The 17,330-nt window shown below is 40.4% G+C and overlaps 1 protein-coding gene across 1 annotated transcript; it reads left to right on the forward strand.

Annotated features, from left to right (window-relative positions):
• Positions 1 to 4,242: 4,242 nt before the first annotated feature.
• On the forward strand, positions 4,243 to 16,834 carry LOC143041174 (uncharacterized). The gene is made up of 2 exons (XM_076212998.1): positions 4,243 to 4,380; positions 14,919 to 16,834. The coding sequence occupies exon 2, from the start codon at positions 15,411 to 15,413 to the stop codon at positions 16,449 to 16,451; it is 1,041 nt and encodes a 346-aa protein (XP_076069113.1). The 5' UTR covers positions 4,243 to 4,380; positions 14,919 to 15,410; the 3' UTR covers positions 16,452 to 16,834.
• Positions 16,835 to 17,330: the final 496 nt, after the last annotated feature.

The following is a 17,330-nucleotide window of genomic DNA, read 5'->3' on the forward strand; positions in this document are numbered from 1 at the left end:
GAATTTGGCAGTTTTTTAAGAGATAGCCATTTTATGGCACATTTTGCCAAATTTGGCACCACCTGGCAACACTGATATTGGATAGGAAGCAGTATGTTGTGCGTTCTGATGTGTGCTTGGAGGCGTCGGGTAAGGATTTTTTTTCAAATACCTTCCCATGTGTTTCAAGAAGTGAAATGGGGCGGAGGTTTGTGATGGAGATAGATGGATAGATAGATAGATAGACTTTATTTGGCAATGAATCAATGTACATGAAGTGCAAATAATGACAAGAACACATAGTGACACGAATTTCCTGGACAGTGGAAGGAGGTGAAGGATGAGGGGGTGTGGGTAATACGTACCTTAAGTGAGTGATGAAGGGAGGGGGAGGATAGCTGCAGTTGGGGAACCGCAGTCCAGGAGATTTGTATCACCACACGGGACCACTCGTGCTCCCTCCAGGCCGAGCGTGAACGTAAATCAAAGAGGGGGGGGGGGGTGATGGGGCAACTCAGTGAACCGTCCTAGGCTAATGAAACCCTGAACTCCTATTGTGAGTTTTAATGGATTGATTAATTTTATAATTAGACACTAGAATTATGCTACTTGTCATTAACAATGTGAGTTAACAATTAACTAGATTTCACATACATCCTAGCTATTCCCTGCGCGCGATTACTAGCTAAATAACTTATACTAAAACATCTTAACTTAATGTGTGTCTTGCGTGTGGAGACGTCTTCAATTGGCGCGGTCTCCTGCTGAGTTCCGACCGGCGCGGCTCCGCTTCTGGTGGGGGCGGGGGGCGACGGCTTTGTGTGGATCGGAGCGGGAAACTGACCGACCTCGAAGCTTGGTGGTTAAGGACGGGCGCTGAGATGGGCTTTGCAAGCAACACACTTCACCGACGTATTCCTAGTCAATCGTACACTGCACTTTGTGGAGTTCCGGCGGGAGGGGTCTGTACCCAAATCACTTGTCGGGTCTTTCTACACGTAATCAGTCACTAGAGGAAGAAGGTTATCGAAAGCCGCTAAGGGAGGAGAGGGTGCGATGAAGTTCCGAGACACAAAACGACCCGACCTCCCTAGATGAACTCAATGGAGAGACTGACCTGTGTCCCGCGGCATGTCAGGTCAAAATGTCCGCCAGCTAGCCTCCAACGTTGCCAATACTTCTACGTTCCCGCCACTAGTGTTGAAGAGTACTACGAATAATATTCATGTGGAAGATGACACAGTTCCAATTGTTCCTTGAGGGTAGACACTATTCACGAGCGTGTTAGATACGATCCTAATTATTCTAATTGCCTAGGTTAAAAAATATGTGGCAGCGCACAGGGGGGGGGGTATTCGCGTGAAGCTGCGGAGGGAAGGGACAAAGGTGTTTGTTCCTTTGGCCTAGGTCGTGTGAGAACACTTGAATCTGAAGGGGGGGGGTCTCTTAATAATTAGAAGTTTCTCTCAACTTCGTTAAGGCACTGTAATTGATTGCCAAAATGACACAACAGTTGATGAGGATAAGGAGAAGGAGAAAGGACAGGAAGTAGCTACTAGAAGTCTTAAGGACTCTGGTAATTCCCGAGAGTATAGGGAATGAAGGGCCGAAGCGGGGTGAACGCAAGACGAAAGAAAATGAAACCTGCGTCCGCTAGGCCCATGAGCGAAAGCGTTTGGTAGCTGGGGTTTTGAAAGCGGACGAAAGAAAATGAAAAAGAATTGTATTCCGTGTGTCACAATCTCAAAAATTGTGACACATAGTTCGGAATAATAAATGTAAATTGCCGAGGATAACACAAAAAGCATGTACGCTTATTTCCATTGTGGTACTCATCAGGTTATTATTCTACACTAAGTCACACGGACAACATACGTAGGGGGTTGAGGGGACCAGAGACACTCATGAGTATTACCAGTCAGTACACATATGACACATAAACATTGTTATGCCACGTCCACACGGTCGAGCATTGTCCGCCGGGCACGAGGGCTTTGCTCGACAACGGGCAATTTCATCGGGCAAACCATCAAACTGTCCGTTCCCGGCGACATTTGCGGGCATTGGATGGAGGGGTGACATCGCTGCCAAACGCACGAGGTGAGGTGCGAGCAAAGTTAGCAAACCCGCTCAGTACAGACCGAAGTTACCTTTACCACCATGTCCGCACATAGTGCTAGTGTGTAATGGTCTCGACAAGACGTGCTATTGGTGCTATGCTTTTCCTCATATTTGTCTCTTGCCTTTGTATATATGGCTCCACTTTCGAAAGGAGAACAGAAAAGCTCCTTATGTTCATTCTCATGTAATTGCAAAACAATTGTTCATTTTCATCCTGCAATTCACGTAGGATTGTCACCGAGCTTCCCATTAAATCACGTCTTTGTAACCACTCCCGGCACCAGACATGTCTCCGTGATTTCTTCTTTTTCTTTTTAATGCAGGCAGCAATTATGATGCTGTAAAGTGCTACCTTCTTTCCAAGTATGGCGGAAACCATGGTTATCGTACTGCACTGAACCACTCCCAACCTCTGCTTGCGGCCAACTAACCTCCAACCATCATCGTCAGCCCGGTAAGGGCAAAGTCTGCCAGGCACAGCTCGACCGTGTGGACGCGGCATTATAGTTTTGCTAATATTACTGAAATGTTTGTACACATAGGAACATTGAGCCCAAAAATTTGAGCACCATCCAAAAGGAACATTGCGTCAAGCAAAGGAACAACAAAATAATGTTAAACTGTAACAAAACAGTATGAGTGAGTACTATATCGGAGTAGTACCATTAGTAATATACTGCATTTTTCTACATCTGTATCAACATGTATGAGTGAGTACTATATCAGAGTAGGACCATTAATGATATACTACAATATTCTACATCTGTAACATGTAGTTATAGTGAATTCTGCACTGCAGCTAGGGTCACCTATTAATTAAATCTAACATTTAACCTGAATCTCAGGGCCGAGTGGACAATTACTATGAGCACCAAGGAGTAGTACATTATAACCTGAAGCACCAGAGGTAGGGTACAGGAGACCAGTACTCGAATGAGTAAAAAAAGGAGAATGAGGAAAAAGGTCAGATCATAACTGTTCTCGGACCCTACCTGAGACATATACCATATTATGACTGGCAAAACAAAGCTGGAAACCAATTTGTAAACATCAGTCATTATTACGCTGAACTCTTCTGAAGAAAAAGAAAAAAAAAATTGAACGCACCCCTTGGTCAACCAAAATACGTCCTACTAACCAATCCGAAAACAATGCAAGCGGGTCTGTTCCAATTAACTTGCTTCATTTTCTATACTGTCGTCTTCTACTAACATCCCTCCCTCCTCCTCATACCCAGCTTCAAAGTATCTATCTCCCCTTTTTGTATTTGACCAGCGGCGCGTCACCACAACGCTTCTATCACTACATCTTGCCACCCAAGCCGAGACAATCTTTTCTTCAGATTCAGTTTCTGTAGCTTTCATAAGTTTTAGCAAATGAAGTACTATTACCCAGTCTTTCGGAATATATATGGTAATATTCTACAGGGTGGTAGGAGAAAAAATGGCGGGAAGTTTGGTTATTGTTTTAGCTACCCGCAGGCCAAAAACTCGTCAGAAAAACTATAGTCAACGCAAGGAGAAATGACCGATAAGGCGTGGCTAGGAGATTTCCCGGTGTTGCCACATATGGGCATCCATGGCGAGAACGTGCGTGTGGATGCAATGTTTTCTGAATGCAGTGTGAGGGGGGCGGGGCCAGAGATTAGATGTAGTGGCATCGTCGCTCTCGCATGCACATATGCCATATCTTCACTTAAAGAAACGAAACCTTTGTATAGAAAACATTGCTTTGATTTTTATCTCAGTGGTGGTGTGTGACAAAAAATTATAATATAATCGTATGAGGCAACATTATAAAATTATAAAATAGAATTATATAATAAAATAAAATTATAAAATAATTATATGTGGCACCACAGGGGAACTCCCAGTGCTCCGCCCTAACGGCCAGATCTCAGTGCATAGGGTATAATAGTGTTAGCGAGAAATTCATAATCATAATGTGCGGACACCTCGGTGATGTTTGCTAGTCAAAAATGAGCTACAATTCCTGGGGTGTATGTATAGAATATAAATAAAATTGTATATTATTGATTATGGATGATATATTCATTTATTATCTTTAATTATCACTATACACCTATCAAAATGTGAAAAACAATATGAAAACGTTTGGTTTTCATTTGACCACATCAGTTACAGACTTGTTTGTAAACATACGAGAAAACATGCCGTCAAGCTGCGATATTTTCGTTTGCCGTCAGCCAAAAAATCATCAAGCAAAACAATCCGTATGTAACGGATACGCAAGAGTTTGATAGCAAAGCAAGCACCAAAAGTTAGTATATTATTAAGAAATGCCTAGTGTGGCGCCACCTTAAAGATTGGCTGATGTGGTCTGGTTTTTCATGGGTTCCACAACCACATTGTCATTGTGACATTCTCTCATGTAAGACGTGCAATTACCAACTAGTCTAGTAAACTTTCTCAGGGCTAACGGGATTGTATGCATTATTGGCTGGGATACTCAAAATAAAGGAAAACCCGGTTTCAAATAGATTTCACTGTAGTCCAACCAGAAGACGTTTTTGTATTGTCATTCTGATTTATGAGTAAAATTGCCACGGGGCACAAATTCGTCACAAATATAATTGTAACTCACTTGTAGAGGCCATTCTCTTGGTATAACAGTTACTCAATAAGATAATCACACAAGCTTGTTTTTGTAGTGGTTGATGGAGAGATGGGGAGAGGTCAGTCTAACCGAGAAATGTTCAGTTTCGCCCCTGGGCACAATATAGCAATAGGAAATTAAATATTAAGTTTGTAAATTATAATGTATCAACGTAATGTGCAATTTTGTGGGCGAAAATAAAAAAACAAAAAGTTGCTAAAACAGATTTCTTAAGTATCGAAGTCGCGCTGAACGAATGGTCCACCATGTTTGTTATGATAGATGCCGACGTCGAAGAAATGAAAATATGATAAATTCGTCTAACCTCAACTAACTTAACCTAACCTAATCTGCATTTCATAAATCATGATCTACAAATTAAATGTCATCTGGATTGTCCTCGTTGTCATCGTCATGAGAGACGGCGGGCTTTTCAACTCGTTCATTAGCATATTTTCTTGTAGCAAGGTATTTTTTTTCATTTCCATCCAGAAAATCGCATATTACGTTCATGTATTATAATATACAAAATTAATATTCAATTTTCTAACACTATATTGTGCCCAGGGTAAAAACTGAACAAATACTATCTAACCTAATCCAACCCCCATGTGGGTATAGGTGGCGATAGTTTAGGTTAGGTTGGTAGGGTCATTATATATCATTCAAGGGTGTCGCAAATAATTTATATTTTTATCCATAGGCTGTTAGTGTTATTTCTATCAAGATTATTTTGACACTTATGGGAGTGGCTCCTGAAAAAAAAAAAAAGTTAAGGTAGGTACGCGCGTATCTGCAGGCAACGCCGTATGTACTGTTTACACTGCTATCTTTTGCGGTATGTTTGAATGATAATGCCTCAGTTTGAATGCTTGTAGCATTCAGCGCATGTGCAGGATATTCAAATTATCTTGTTGTTCTGCAAGTGTAGCTAGGTCAACATATAAATGGAAGAACAATTTATAGTTTCACCCAACCAATGATTTTCTGATGTGGCTTATGTGTTTCTGGTGAGATATGTTGTGTATTGATTGATGGTGTACATCATTTCTGTCGCAAATGCGTAGTTTTCAAGTAATGACATTTTCAACTTATGCCTACATCTCCTCCCAAAATGCCTACATCTATGGGAAATTGGGGTTTTTGGGTTGGGAATTATTAAATCGAGTAACGCGTGTTGCAAAGCAGGTCAGAAATCAAGAAAATCACAAAAAATATATGATAATATATAAATTACACCTTTGATGGCGGTAGCGAGTGTTGTTGTTGTCGTTCCCTAGACTGTCTGTCCGAGCAGTCCTGTCTCCCCAAGGAATGCCACAGCCAAAACTGGGTTTTCCCACAAATCCTTTATAGAGTGTATGTTGTGTTGTATGCATGCATGATTGTGTATAATGCAGTCTTCCATTATGTGTTGTATGGTATGGGGTGAAGTGTTACATCCTGGGCAGCTGTTCACAATGCGGTCATCCAGTCTCTTCTGGTAGCTTAGAAGTGCTGGGTGGTGGCTGCACCGCAGTCCGGCCAGGTGTACTCTGTCCTTTTGTGGGAGAGAGGATTCAGAAGGGTGGATATCAGGGGGTCTGGCATGCAGCAGTGTGTTGTCTTTCAGTGTGTTAATGGAGCGGTGAGAGATATGATTATGAATATGTTTCCGGAGGCTGGTATTTGGTGGTTGTGGAGGAAGAGAAGAGAGTATCTGTGTGTGATACAGGTCCTTGGGTGTTGTTTTGATGTTTCTTGGTGTTTGTGGGTGTTCTGCTATGTAGTGTATTGGGTGTGATGTGTTTGTGGTGGCTGCGGCAAGTGTTTGTGTGCCTCTCATGTCGAGGTGGTCCTTGACTTTGAGGACTTTTGTTTCATGGAGTAAATGGTCTGTAGGTGTTGTATTTGTGCAGCCTGTAATTGTGTAGCGAGTGTTGCTGTTATTGTTGAGCAGCGTTGCCACATTTATGATTTATCCGCTACATTTAGCTAATGCTATTATTGTGGTTTTCAATTTACGGAAAATATGGTTACAATCTAGTTTATTAGCTAATAGTTATAATAGATAAACATACATTTATACTAATAGTTATACTTTAGAGAGAGCTCAAGTTATGTTACTAAGAGTGCTTTGGTGGGGATTAGAGGGGTCTGGGGGCAAAGCCCCCAGGTAGGATAGGTTAGGTCAGGTCAGGTTAGGCAAAGCCCCTAGCTAGGTTTGGTTAGGTTAGGTTGGGTTAGTTGTGTACAAAATTGCAACTCTCAGTCCTGTCGAAGCTTCATGAATTTATTCCCTAATTTAGGGTTAGCAACTCTTGCACGGGTGGAGTGGGCTTTGCTAAATGTAGAAATTTTGTGAATTGTTGGTAATGCTGCTCAACAATAACATAGCTACGCTTGCATCAACCGCTGTCACTGCCGCCCTCAAAGGTGTAATTTATGTATTTTCATATATTTTTTATGTGTTGCTGATTTTAGACCTGTTTTGCAATGCTCATTACTCAATTTAATGCTCCCCACCCAAAAACCCCAATTTCCCATAGGTCCCCAAGATCGTTGGGGAGATGTAGGCATAAGTTGAAAATTTCATTACTTGAAAACTACGCATTTGTGACAGAAATGATGTACACCATCAATCAATACACAACATATCTCACCAGAAACACATAAGCCACATCAGAAAATTGTTGGTTGGCTGAAACTATAAATTGACCAAATGGAATTCCTGATATTTGAGCTGAAGTAGTTCTCATGGGATGCAGAATGTCACTATGAGTACAATGCAATTGGAATTATCCATCTAGTCTTAGTTCCCGAGATATTGCATTTTGAAGGGAACAACATCAGGCATATTATGTCCCAGAAAATCAGGCCGAAACGTGTTATCCGATAATCCGACCCGATAGGAAAAAAACTAATTTGGACTTTCTCAGCTCTCCTGTAATACCCTGTCCTGGTTTTGATATTAGAATAATCCATGAGACTAGTAGTTTTTGTTTATTTGGGTGTGTTGCCCATTTAATGGAGTTTTTTAGCTCATTTTTCATGTTGAAACATAACAAAGTTTCGATTTACTGCTGAATGCAGGCCGCCATGTTTATCTTATGTTTTTATGTACCGACATGTAACTGATGATGTGATTGGTTGAAATTTACTATGATCTTAGTAAATACACTCATGTGCTAAGATGTGAGGGAGGGTGGAGGGGTGTGGAGTGTTTTCGGGGATGAAATGGGTGGGAATGTTTTTGTGTCTTGTCCTTTTTGGCTTCCCCCCTGGTAAGGGGAAAAAAAGCCTTGGTATATGTATGTATGTATGTAAATTTCTTGCAATATGTACATTTGGCTGTTTGAATGGCGTGCGCATAAAATGACATGCTGTTGGTGGACATCATAGACGGTGGCATCTCTAGTGGTGTTTGACCTAGCTAGCAAGTGTATGGCCAATTCTTTAAAAACAAAGAAATTTTCACCAATTTAAATGCAGATTTGGTTATTAACCTTGGCAAAAGTTTTCTGAGTAAAAATCTAAAGGTAAGGCACCTATAAAAATATTTTAATGTAATACAAATGCTTTTTAGCCTATTTTCTCCCAGAAATGAGCAACTTTAGATCATTTGTAATGCGACAGCTGACCCTCAATGGAGAACATGTAGGTAGATCGTTGGTAATGCGACAGCTGAGCCTTAATGGAGAACATGTAGGTAGGTACGTGCGAATCCGCAGGTGATGTCACCATCGTGGATGTAATGTTTACACCACCATCTTTTGCGGCACATTTGAATGCTTGTAGCATTCAGTGCATGTGCAGAATTTTCAAATTGTCTTGCTGTTTCGCAAATGTATGCCCAGTTCTTCAAAAACAAAAACAAATTCACCAATTTAATTGCAGATTTGGCTATTAGACATGGCAAATTATTTTTCCAATTGGAAATCTAAAGATAATGCACCTATAAATGAATATTTTAATGTGATATTCATGTTTTTTAGCCTATTTTCTCCCGGAAATGAGCAACTTTAAGATCATTGGTGATTTGCCAGCTGGGTCTTATCGGAGAACATGTAGGCATATTCTCTGATACTTAGTCACGTTTGTTTACACATGACATGTCGGAGATATTACTAGTAGTAGTCGTAGAGGGTGCTGTGCACAAATAGGACTTACATTGTTATGGTATGAATTTTAAGGTGTTGGAGAGGCTATGCAATGCCTATTTACATAGCTGGCTATAGCTATGATAGCAAGTATATAAAGTAACTATTCATAATATGGTCGGTATTCCATGTCATGGACCATGTCCATGACCATGAAAAGTCTCAAGACTAGTAGAGGTCTAAAGACAAGACTTAATTTTCTTCTGGGTTTCATGCTAATAGACATGAGCTGTTGAAATAAGGCTGTTTATTCAGATTATCATGATTATAGATAACATGATTAAACGAAATAACTCCTTTGAAAGTAAAAATATTTTATTAATTTTTCTATTTCAGTAAATTGGTGTAAAAAATAGTGCACCGATATCAATATCAACGTAAATTTAAGTTAGGTCTTAAGATAGTTGCAGCTCTGAATGGTTAGTGTACCGAGAGGCAATCTAAGGGTAAGGGCTAAGGCACCTGTTTATGCACTTGTTAATGTGATAGTAGAGTTTTTTAGCTGCATATACATTACGTAGTGCATACATACACTGATGGAACATGTTATATGATAGGAATATACATATACCAAAGAAAATTTCCCCCTTACATGGGGGTAGCCAAAAAGAAAAAGGTATAGAAACCACTCCCACCCAATCCATTTCCTACATATTCCACTCCCCTCCACCCTCCTCCCTCCCTCTCATTTTGGCACCTCCTGGATGACGGGTCATCCCTGCATCCTGTCCACTGCCCTGGGTCAGAAGCAGTGTCGCACATCCACAGCAAGGCCACTTCATAAATTCAGCGACCCCCACTCTTCATCCCCTTATGCAGAAAAGGAGAAGACGGGGAGAAATCCCTTCAAGCTGCGTCAATTTTTTTTGTCATACATACTTCCTCACCCCCATCCCCCACCCACTCCCCCTCATGCATCACAGCATCATCCATACACAACCTTTTTCCATTCACCCCTATCTTCTGTCCTCTCCCATCCTTCCTCAACAGACATTCCTCCCTTTTGTAATGCCCCTTTCACCCCATCCATCCATCTCATCCTAGGACGCCCCCTCATATTCACTCCTTCCACCTCTGCCTTCCACACCTCTTTTACTAATCTTTCTTCACTCAGTCTTTCCATGTGTGCAGACCATCCTAATATTCTTTCATCAACCCTATCTCCCAGCTCCCTTTCCACCCCTGTTCTCCTCCTCACCTCCACATTTCCCACTCTATCTAGCTTAGTAATCCCTATCATTCTTCTCAGACATTTCATCTCAAACACATTCAAACTCCCTCTCTCTTCTTTTCTTATGTTCCATGTTTCTGCCCCGTACAATGCTGTTGGCACAATCACTCCTTCATATAACCTCCTGTTAGCATCCATTCCCAGATGTCTATTTCTCATTACACTTTTTAATCCACCAAGGTATTTACTCGCTTCTCTCAATTTACATTCTACCTCCACCCCCAGTCCTCCCTTTCCTGCCACATTCACACCCAAATATCTAATAATATCCACTTCCTCCAGTCTCTTGCCCTTAATGGTCACTTCCAGCCTGCTGTCACTCTCTCCCCTTGTATATCTCATCACCTTACTTTTACCCACATTTATCTTCAGCTTCCTTCTTTCACACACCTTCTCAAACTGTCACTAACTTCCTCAATCCCTCCTGTGATCCTGCTACAAGTGCAGTGTCGTCAGCAAATATTTCCCACTTTTCTTAATTTTCTTTAACCATCTTCAACTTAAAAGGGTCCTACATTGTTTTTGATATACTTGAGTGATTTGTTGACTCATAAAACCTTCACATGCCAAGTTGCATGTCAATTGGGCCAAGGGTTTGGATTTTACAAATGATTATCTCTAAATTGACAATAGTATAAAAAGAAGGTCCTACATTGTTTTTGACATGCTCAGGTGATTTGTTGACCCATAAAACCTTCACATGCCAGGTTGCATGTCAGTTGGGCCTGGGATTTGGATTTTAAGGATGATTATCTCCAAATTGATAATACTGTAGTTGCCATGGCAACATGAAAGGTATTAGTAAGAATAGTACAAAAGGAAGCTCCTACATTGTTTTTGACATGCTCAGGTGATTTGGTGACACATAAAACCTTCATATGCCAAGGTGCGTGTCAATTGAGCCAGGGGTTTGGATTTTATGGATGATTATCTCTAAATTGACAATAATTGCCATTGCAACATGAAAGGTGTTAGTAAGAATAGTATAAAAGGAAGGTCATACATTGTTTTTGACATGCTCAGGTGATTTGTTGACCCATAAAACTTTCACATGCCAAGTTGCATGTCAATTAGGCCATGGGTTTGGATTTCATGGATGATTATCTCTAAATTGACAATAGTTGCCATGGCAATATGATAGGTGTTAGTAAGAATAGTACAAAAGGAAGGTCCTGCTTTGTTTTTGACATGCTCAGGTGATTTGTTGACCCATAAAACCTTCACATGCCAAGTTGCATGTCAATTGGTCCAGGGGTTTGGATTTTACTGATGATCATCTCTAAATTGACAACTTAATAGTTGCCATGAAAAGGCAGATTTGGTATGATGGAGATGTTCCACATTGTCTTTGACATGCTCAGATAATTTGTTGACCCATTATGCCCAAGTAATTCAAATTTCAATAAAATTGGACCAGTGGTTTAAAGTTTATTTGTATTTTCCAAAATCTTTACAAATTACCACCCTTAATTCAAACCTTTTATGGTAAAGTCTAGCCAAAAATTCGTGATAAAAAATTAATTCAAGAAATCTTATCTCCCTTATTTTTCAAGCTATTTAAAAAAAATTAAAAAGTATTTTGTTTCTAATGAATTTTTTTTCATATGCAACAAGAATTCTAAGGGATGAAAGTTTTTTTTTTTTTTTAATTTGTGCTTGTACCTAGTTTAGCTGTAGAAATCAATATCAAATTCAAATGAATCAAACTACAAAACAATATCTGAGATTCTTGATAGGAGGAAGTGTTGTCCTTTGTGGAAGTTTTACCAGGAAGAAGGTAGGTGATGAGCCTACACCACGAGGTGCATGGCTGTGGCCAAAACCACCACCTTTGCCATGTTTGCTGGGACTGTTGAGGCAGGTAATTAACAATTATTGCTTGGAATAGGAGAGAAGTATAGAATTTCAATCCACAACTAGAGGAATGGGACACATTCATTTCACATCCATACATCTCATGCCATTTAGTGTCTGAGACATTGCCCCTTCCATAGCAAAATGCTGCTTTACATGCCTGGCCTTGAGAAACTGCCCAACCAGGTATCTACACTACTTGCCACCAGCCACCACACATCATAATAAGCGTTTCTCAACCTTTTACCGTTGCGTAACTTTTAAAATAAACTGCATGTCTCAAGGAACCCCTGCACAAAAAAAAAAACACGTATATCATCTTTCTCATTTTATTTTCATCATAATAATAGGTTAGATAGAATAATGTCTATATTACATTATTACAATAACCTTTAGCGGAACCCTGGTTGAGAAATGCTGCTATAAATAGTCAGTAGATCTCTTTCTCTTCTTTTGTTCCAGAGGTGGTAGTTCCAATTTGGACAATCTTTGTATGTTAATTTGCAGAGTGTTGGTGCCATCATTGTCATTGCTCTTTGTATTCTTTCTAATTTCTTTATATTTTTAGTACTGGGTGTCCTTAGTGTTGCAGTGTACTCCAGTTTTGGTCTTATTAGTGTAACTAGTATTTTTTTTTATGATTTCCTCATCTAAGTAGTCAAATGCCACTTTCATTGACCTAGGTTGAAGGTTTCTCTGACTATTTTATTGATATGTCCGGACATGTCTTTGCTGATTACTGTATTACTCGTTGGTCTCTTTCCGAGTTCACTTTTTTGACTTCTTCTTCACCAAGTTTATAATTTCTCAGTATTCTATTTTTACTTTTTCCAAAATCCATTATACTACATTTCTTGATATTAAAGTTCACTTCCCACTTTTGAGTCCATTTCCAGATTTTGTCTAGGTCAATCTATAATGATTCACAATATTCCTTTGTACTTACTTTCTTTGGTATTTTTGTGTCATCTGTGAAGAAGCTCATATCCACTCCTTCATCCATGTCATTTATATATATGGCAAACATGATTGGAGCCAATACCGAACTTTGCGGGACACCATTTATCATTTCTTCCCAGGTCGAGTATTTGTCCCAATTAAGAAGTCTTCCATCCATTCCAATAATTTTCCTTTGATGCCACCTATTGATTTTATTTTTCTTATTAGTTTTTTATGTGGTACTTTATCAAATGCTTTTTGTAGATCTAGAAAAGCAGTCCACTTGTAGCAGAGTCAGAGGAGGGGTTGAGGAAGTTAGTGACAGAGTTTAAGAAGGTGTGCAAAAGAAGGAAGTTGAAGATAAATGTGGGTAAAAGTAAGGTGATAAGATGTACAAGGAGAAAAAGTGGCAGCAGACTGGAAGTAAGTATTAGGGGAGAGAGACTGGAGGAAGTGGATAGTTTTAGATACTTGGGTATGAATATGGTGGGAAAGGGAGGAGTGGAGGTGGAGGTAGAATGTAGATTAAGAAAGGTAAGTAAATACCTTGGAGGATTTAAAAGTGTAATGAGAAATAGACATTTAGGAATGGATGCTAAGAGGAGATTTTATGAAGGAGTGATTGTGCCGACAGCACTGTAGGGGGCAGAAACATGGAACATAAGAGAGGAGGAGTTTGAATGTGTTGGAGATGAGATGCCTGAGAAGTATGATAAGGGTTACTAGGCTGAATAGAGTGAGAAACGAGGAGATGAGGAGAATGGGGGGTGGAAAAGAAGTTGGGAGATAGGGTTGAAAGCATATTGGGTTAGTTTGGACACATGGAAAGAATGATTGAAGAAAGATTAGTAAAAGAGGTGTGGAAGGCAGAGGTGGAGGATGTGAACATCAGGGATGGATGGATGGGGTAAAAGGAGCATTGGGAAAGAGGAGAATGACTGTTGAGGTAGGATTGGAGAAGATAGAAGATATGGGTGAGTGGAGAAGGGTTGTGTATGGATGATACTGTGATGCATGAGGGGGGAGTGGGTGGGGGTTGGGGGGTGAAGGAGTATGTGTGAGAAATAAATGGACACAGCCCGAAGGGATTTCTCCCTGTCTTCTCCTTTTCTGCATGAGGGGACGGAGGGGGGGTGGGCATCACTGATTTAATGAAGTGGCCTTGCTGTGGATGTGCTGTGTCTTGTGACACTGCTTCTGACCCAGGGCAGTGGACAAGATGCAGGGATGACCCGTTATCCAGGAGGTGCCAAGATAAGAGGAAGGGAAGGGGGTGGATGAAAGTGGAGTATGTTGGGGATGGAATGTATGGGAGTTGTTTTTATGCCTTTGTTTTTTGGCTACCACCCTTGTAAGAGGGAAAAAGCCTTTGGTATATGTATGTCCTTCATTGATAGCAGTTCCTGCTTGAGAACATAATTGATGGTTCTTTTTAGTAGGCATTATTGATAGATTTTACTAAATGCGACAAAAGAAAATATGGCTAGTATATGTACAGTTTCTTAGATCACATTTATTTGTTGTGTTTTGCTAAAATAATAGCATAAGTATACCATGTATCTTAATGTGAATTGCATCACTTATTTTAGTCAGATAAGTGAGATGAACTGAGTAAACCTTCCTACAGAATGTCATGTTTGGATTCAGGTCTTGTGAGCCCAAATGTGGAATGTTATGGAGTTATATTAATAAATGACTGTTGTGGTTAGCTGGGCCATTACCCCCTTCCAAATCTTATGACCAGATGAAAAGGCTAGAGCAAATTTTGAGTCATTCTAGTTTTAGTTACATGATTACGCATGTAGCTATTGGATGGCTTTCACTGCATTCATAATGAAAAAGTAGGATGCAATATATCAGGACCATATCTGTTAGTATTTCTACCTATTTTATGTTAGGTGATGGCATGTACACATGGTCTTTTTAGGTACAAAGGGACTTGAGTATGAAATGATTTGTGTACAAAACACCCACAATTGTATTATTGAAAATCTCCAAGAGTTAGGTGTCAATCTTTTATTATTATTTTTTTTTTTCAGGAGCAAAGACAATCCTGTGTGATATCTGTGGCATAGTTATCACATGAGTCATCTTAAATATCAGGTAATGGCCCACACAGGAGAGAAGCATTTCCAGTGTGACCTGTGCAGTTCTACTTTCTCACAAAAGGTTAATCTTAAATGTCCCATGATGACCCACACAGGAGAGAAGCCTTTCTAGTATAACCTGTGTGATTTTTACAGTGTAGTCTCATGAAAGGGTATCACAAATGTCAAATAATGACACCCACAGGAGAGAAGACATTCAGACGTAAACTATGTAATTCTGCTTTCTCACAAAAGGGCCAGTTCAAATATTATGTGATGATCCACACAGAAGAGAAGCCTTTCCAATGTGACCTTTGCAATGCAACTTTCTCACAAAAGGGTCATCTCAAATGTCATGTGATGACCCACACAGGATAAAAGCCTTTTCAGTGTGACCTATGCAATTCAGCTTTCTCACAAAAAGGTCACCTCAAATATCACCTGATGATCCATACAGGACAGACACCTTTCCAATGTGACCTGTGTGATGCAGCAGCATTCACACCAAAGGGTCATCTCAAATATCATGCAATGGCCCATACAGGAGAGAAGCCTTTCCAGTGTGACCTGTGTGATTCTGCTTTCTCACATAAGGGTGTTTTCAAAAGTCACATGATGACCCACACTGGAGAAAAGCCTTTCCAGTGTGACCTTTGTGATTCTGCTTTCTCAAAAAAGAGTAATCTTAAACGTCACATGATGATCCACACAGGAGAGAAGTGTTTCCAATGTGATCTTTGCAATTCTGCTTTCTCACGAAAGTGCGAACTCAGATATCACATGATGACCCACACTGGAGAGAAGCCATTCCAGTGCAACCAATGCGATTCCGCTTTCTCACGAAAACGTGATATCAAAAGTCACATGGTAACCCACACTGGAGAAAAGCCTTTCCAGTGTGACATTTGCGATTCTGCTTTCTCCCATAAGAGTAATCTTAAACGTCACATGATGATCCACACAGGAGAGAAGTGTTTTCATTGTGATCTTTGTGATTCTGCTTTTTCACGAAAGGATGAGCTCAAATATCACGTGATGAGCCACACAGGAGAGAAGCCTTTCAAGTGTGATCTGTGTGATTCTGCTTTCTCACAAAAGGGTGATCTCAAATGTCACGTGATGACTCACACAGGAGAGAAGCCTTTTCAGTGTGACCTGTGCAATTCTGCTTTCGCTAAAAAGGGTGGTCTTAAATATCACATGATGATCCACACAGGAGAGAAGCCTTTCCAGTGTGAGTTGTGCGATTCTACTTTCACACGAAAGAGTAATCTCAGATGTCACATGATGACCCACACAGGAGAGAAGCCATACCAGTGTGACCTATGTGATTCTGATTTCTCACGAAAGAGTCATCTGAAATGTCACATGATGACCCACACAGGAGAGAAACCATTCAAGTGTGACCTGTGTGATTCTACTTTCTCACGAAAGGGTGATCTCAAATGTCACGTGGTGACCCACACAGGGGAGAAGCCTTTCTAGTGTGACCTGTGTGATTCTACTTTTTCACAAAAGGGTCATCTTAAATATCACATGGTGTCCCACACAGGAGAGAAGCCTTTCCAGTGTGACTTGTGCGACTCTGCTTTTTCACAAAAGGATAATTTTAAATGTCACATGACAACCCACACAGGAGAAAGCCCTTTTCATTGTAATTTGTGAGAATCTGCTTGCTCACGAAAATGTGATATCAAATGTCACATGATGACCCACACAGGAGAGAAGCCATTCAAGAGTGACTTGTGTGATTGTGCTTTCTCATGAAAGGCTGATCTCAAATGTCACATGATGACCCACACAGGAGAGAAGCCATTCCAGTGTGACCTGTGCAATCTATCTTTCTCACAAAAGGGTCATCTCAAAATCACATGATATCTCATACAGGAGAGAAGCCATTTCAGTGGAACCTTTGTGATTCTGCTTTCTCATGGAAGGTCTATCTCAAATATCACATGATGACCCACACGGGAGAGAAGCTTTTCCAATGTGACCTGTGCAATAAAGCTTTCTTATGAAAGGGTGCTCTCAAATGACACATGATGACCCATACAGGATGCATCTTACAAGAGACATCATGGTTTTACCCTTTTAGGAGAAGCATTTTACAGTGTAACCTGTGTGATGCAGCTTTCTCAACTAAGGATGATTTCAAATATCATGTGATACACTGGAAAAAAGGCCTTTTCATCAGTGTGACCTGTGACATGGACTAGTCTCATGTGAGGGTGTTTTGAAATAGCATGTGGTGTCCCACATGGAGAGAAGCCTTTCTACCATGACCTGTGCAATGCAGCTCTCTCACGAAGGAGCAGTATCACGCAACATATGATGCAGTATTCTCGGGATGCTTTCAAAAGGCAC

Source organism: Oratosquilla oratoria, chromosome 30 (assembly GCF_046742065.1).
Source record: "Oratosquilla oratoria isolate Oo_2021 chromosome 30, ASM4674206v1, whole genome shotgun sequence".
Lineage (NCBI taxonomy): Eukaryota > Metazoa > Arthropoda > Malacostraca > Stomatopoda > Squillidae > Oratosquilla > Oratosquilla oratoria.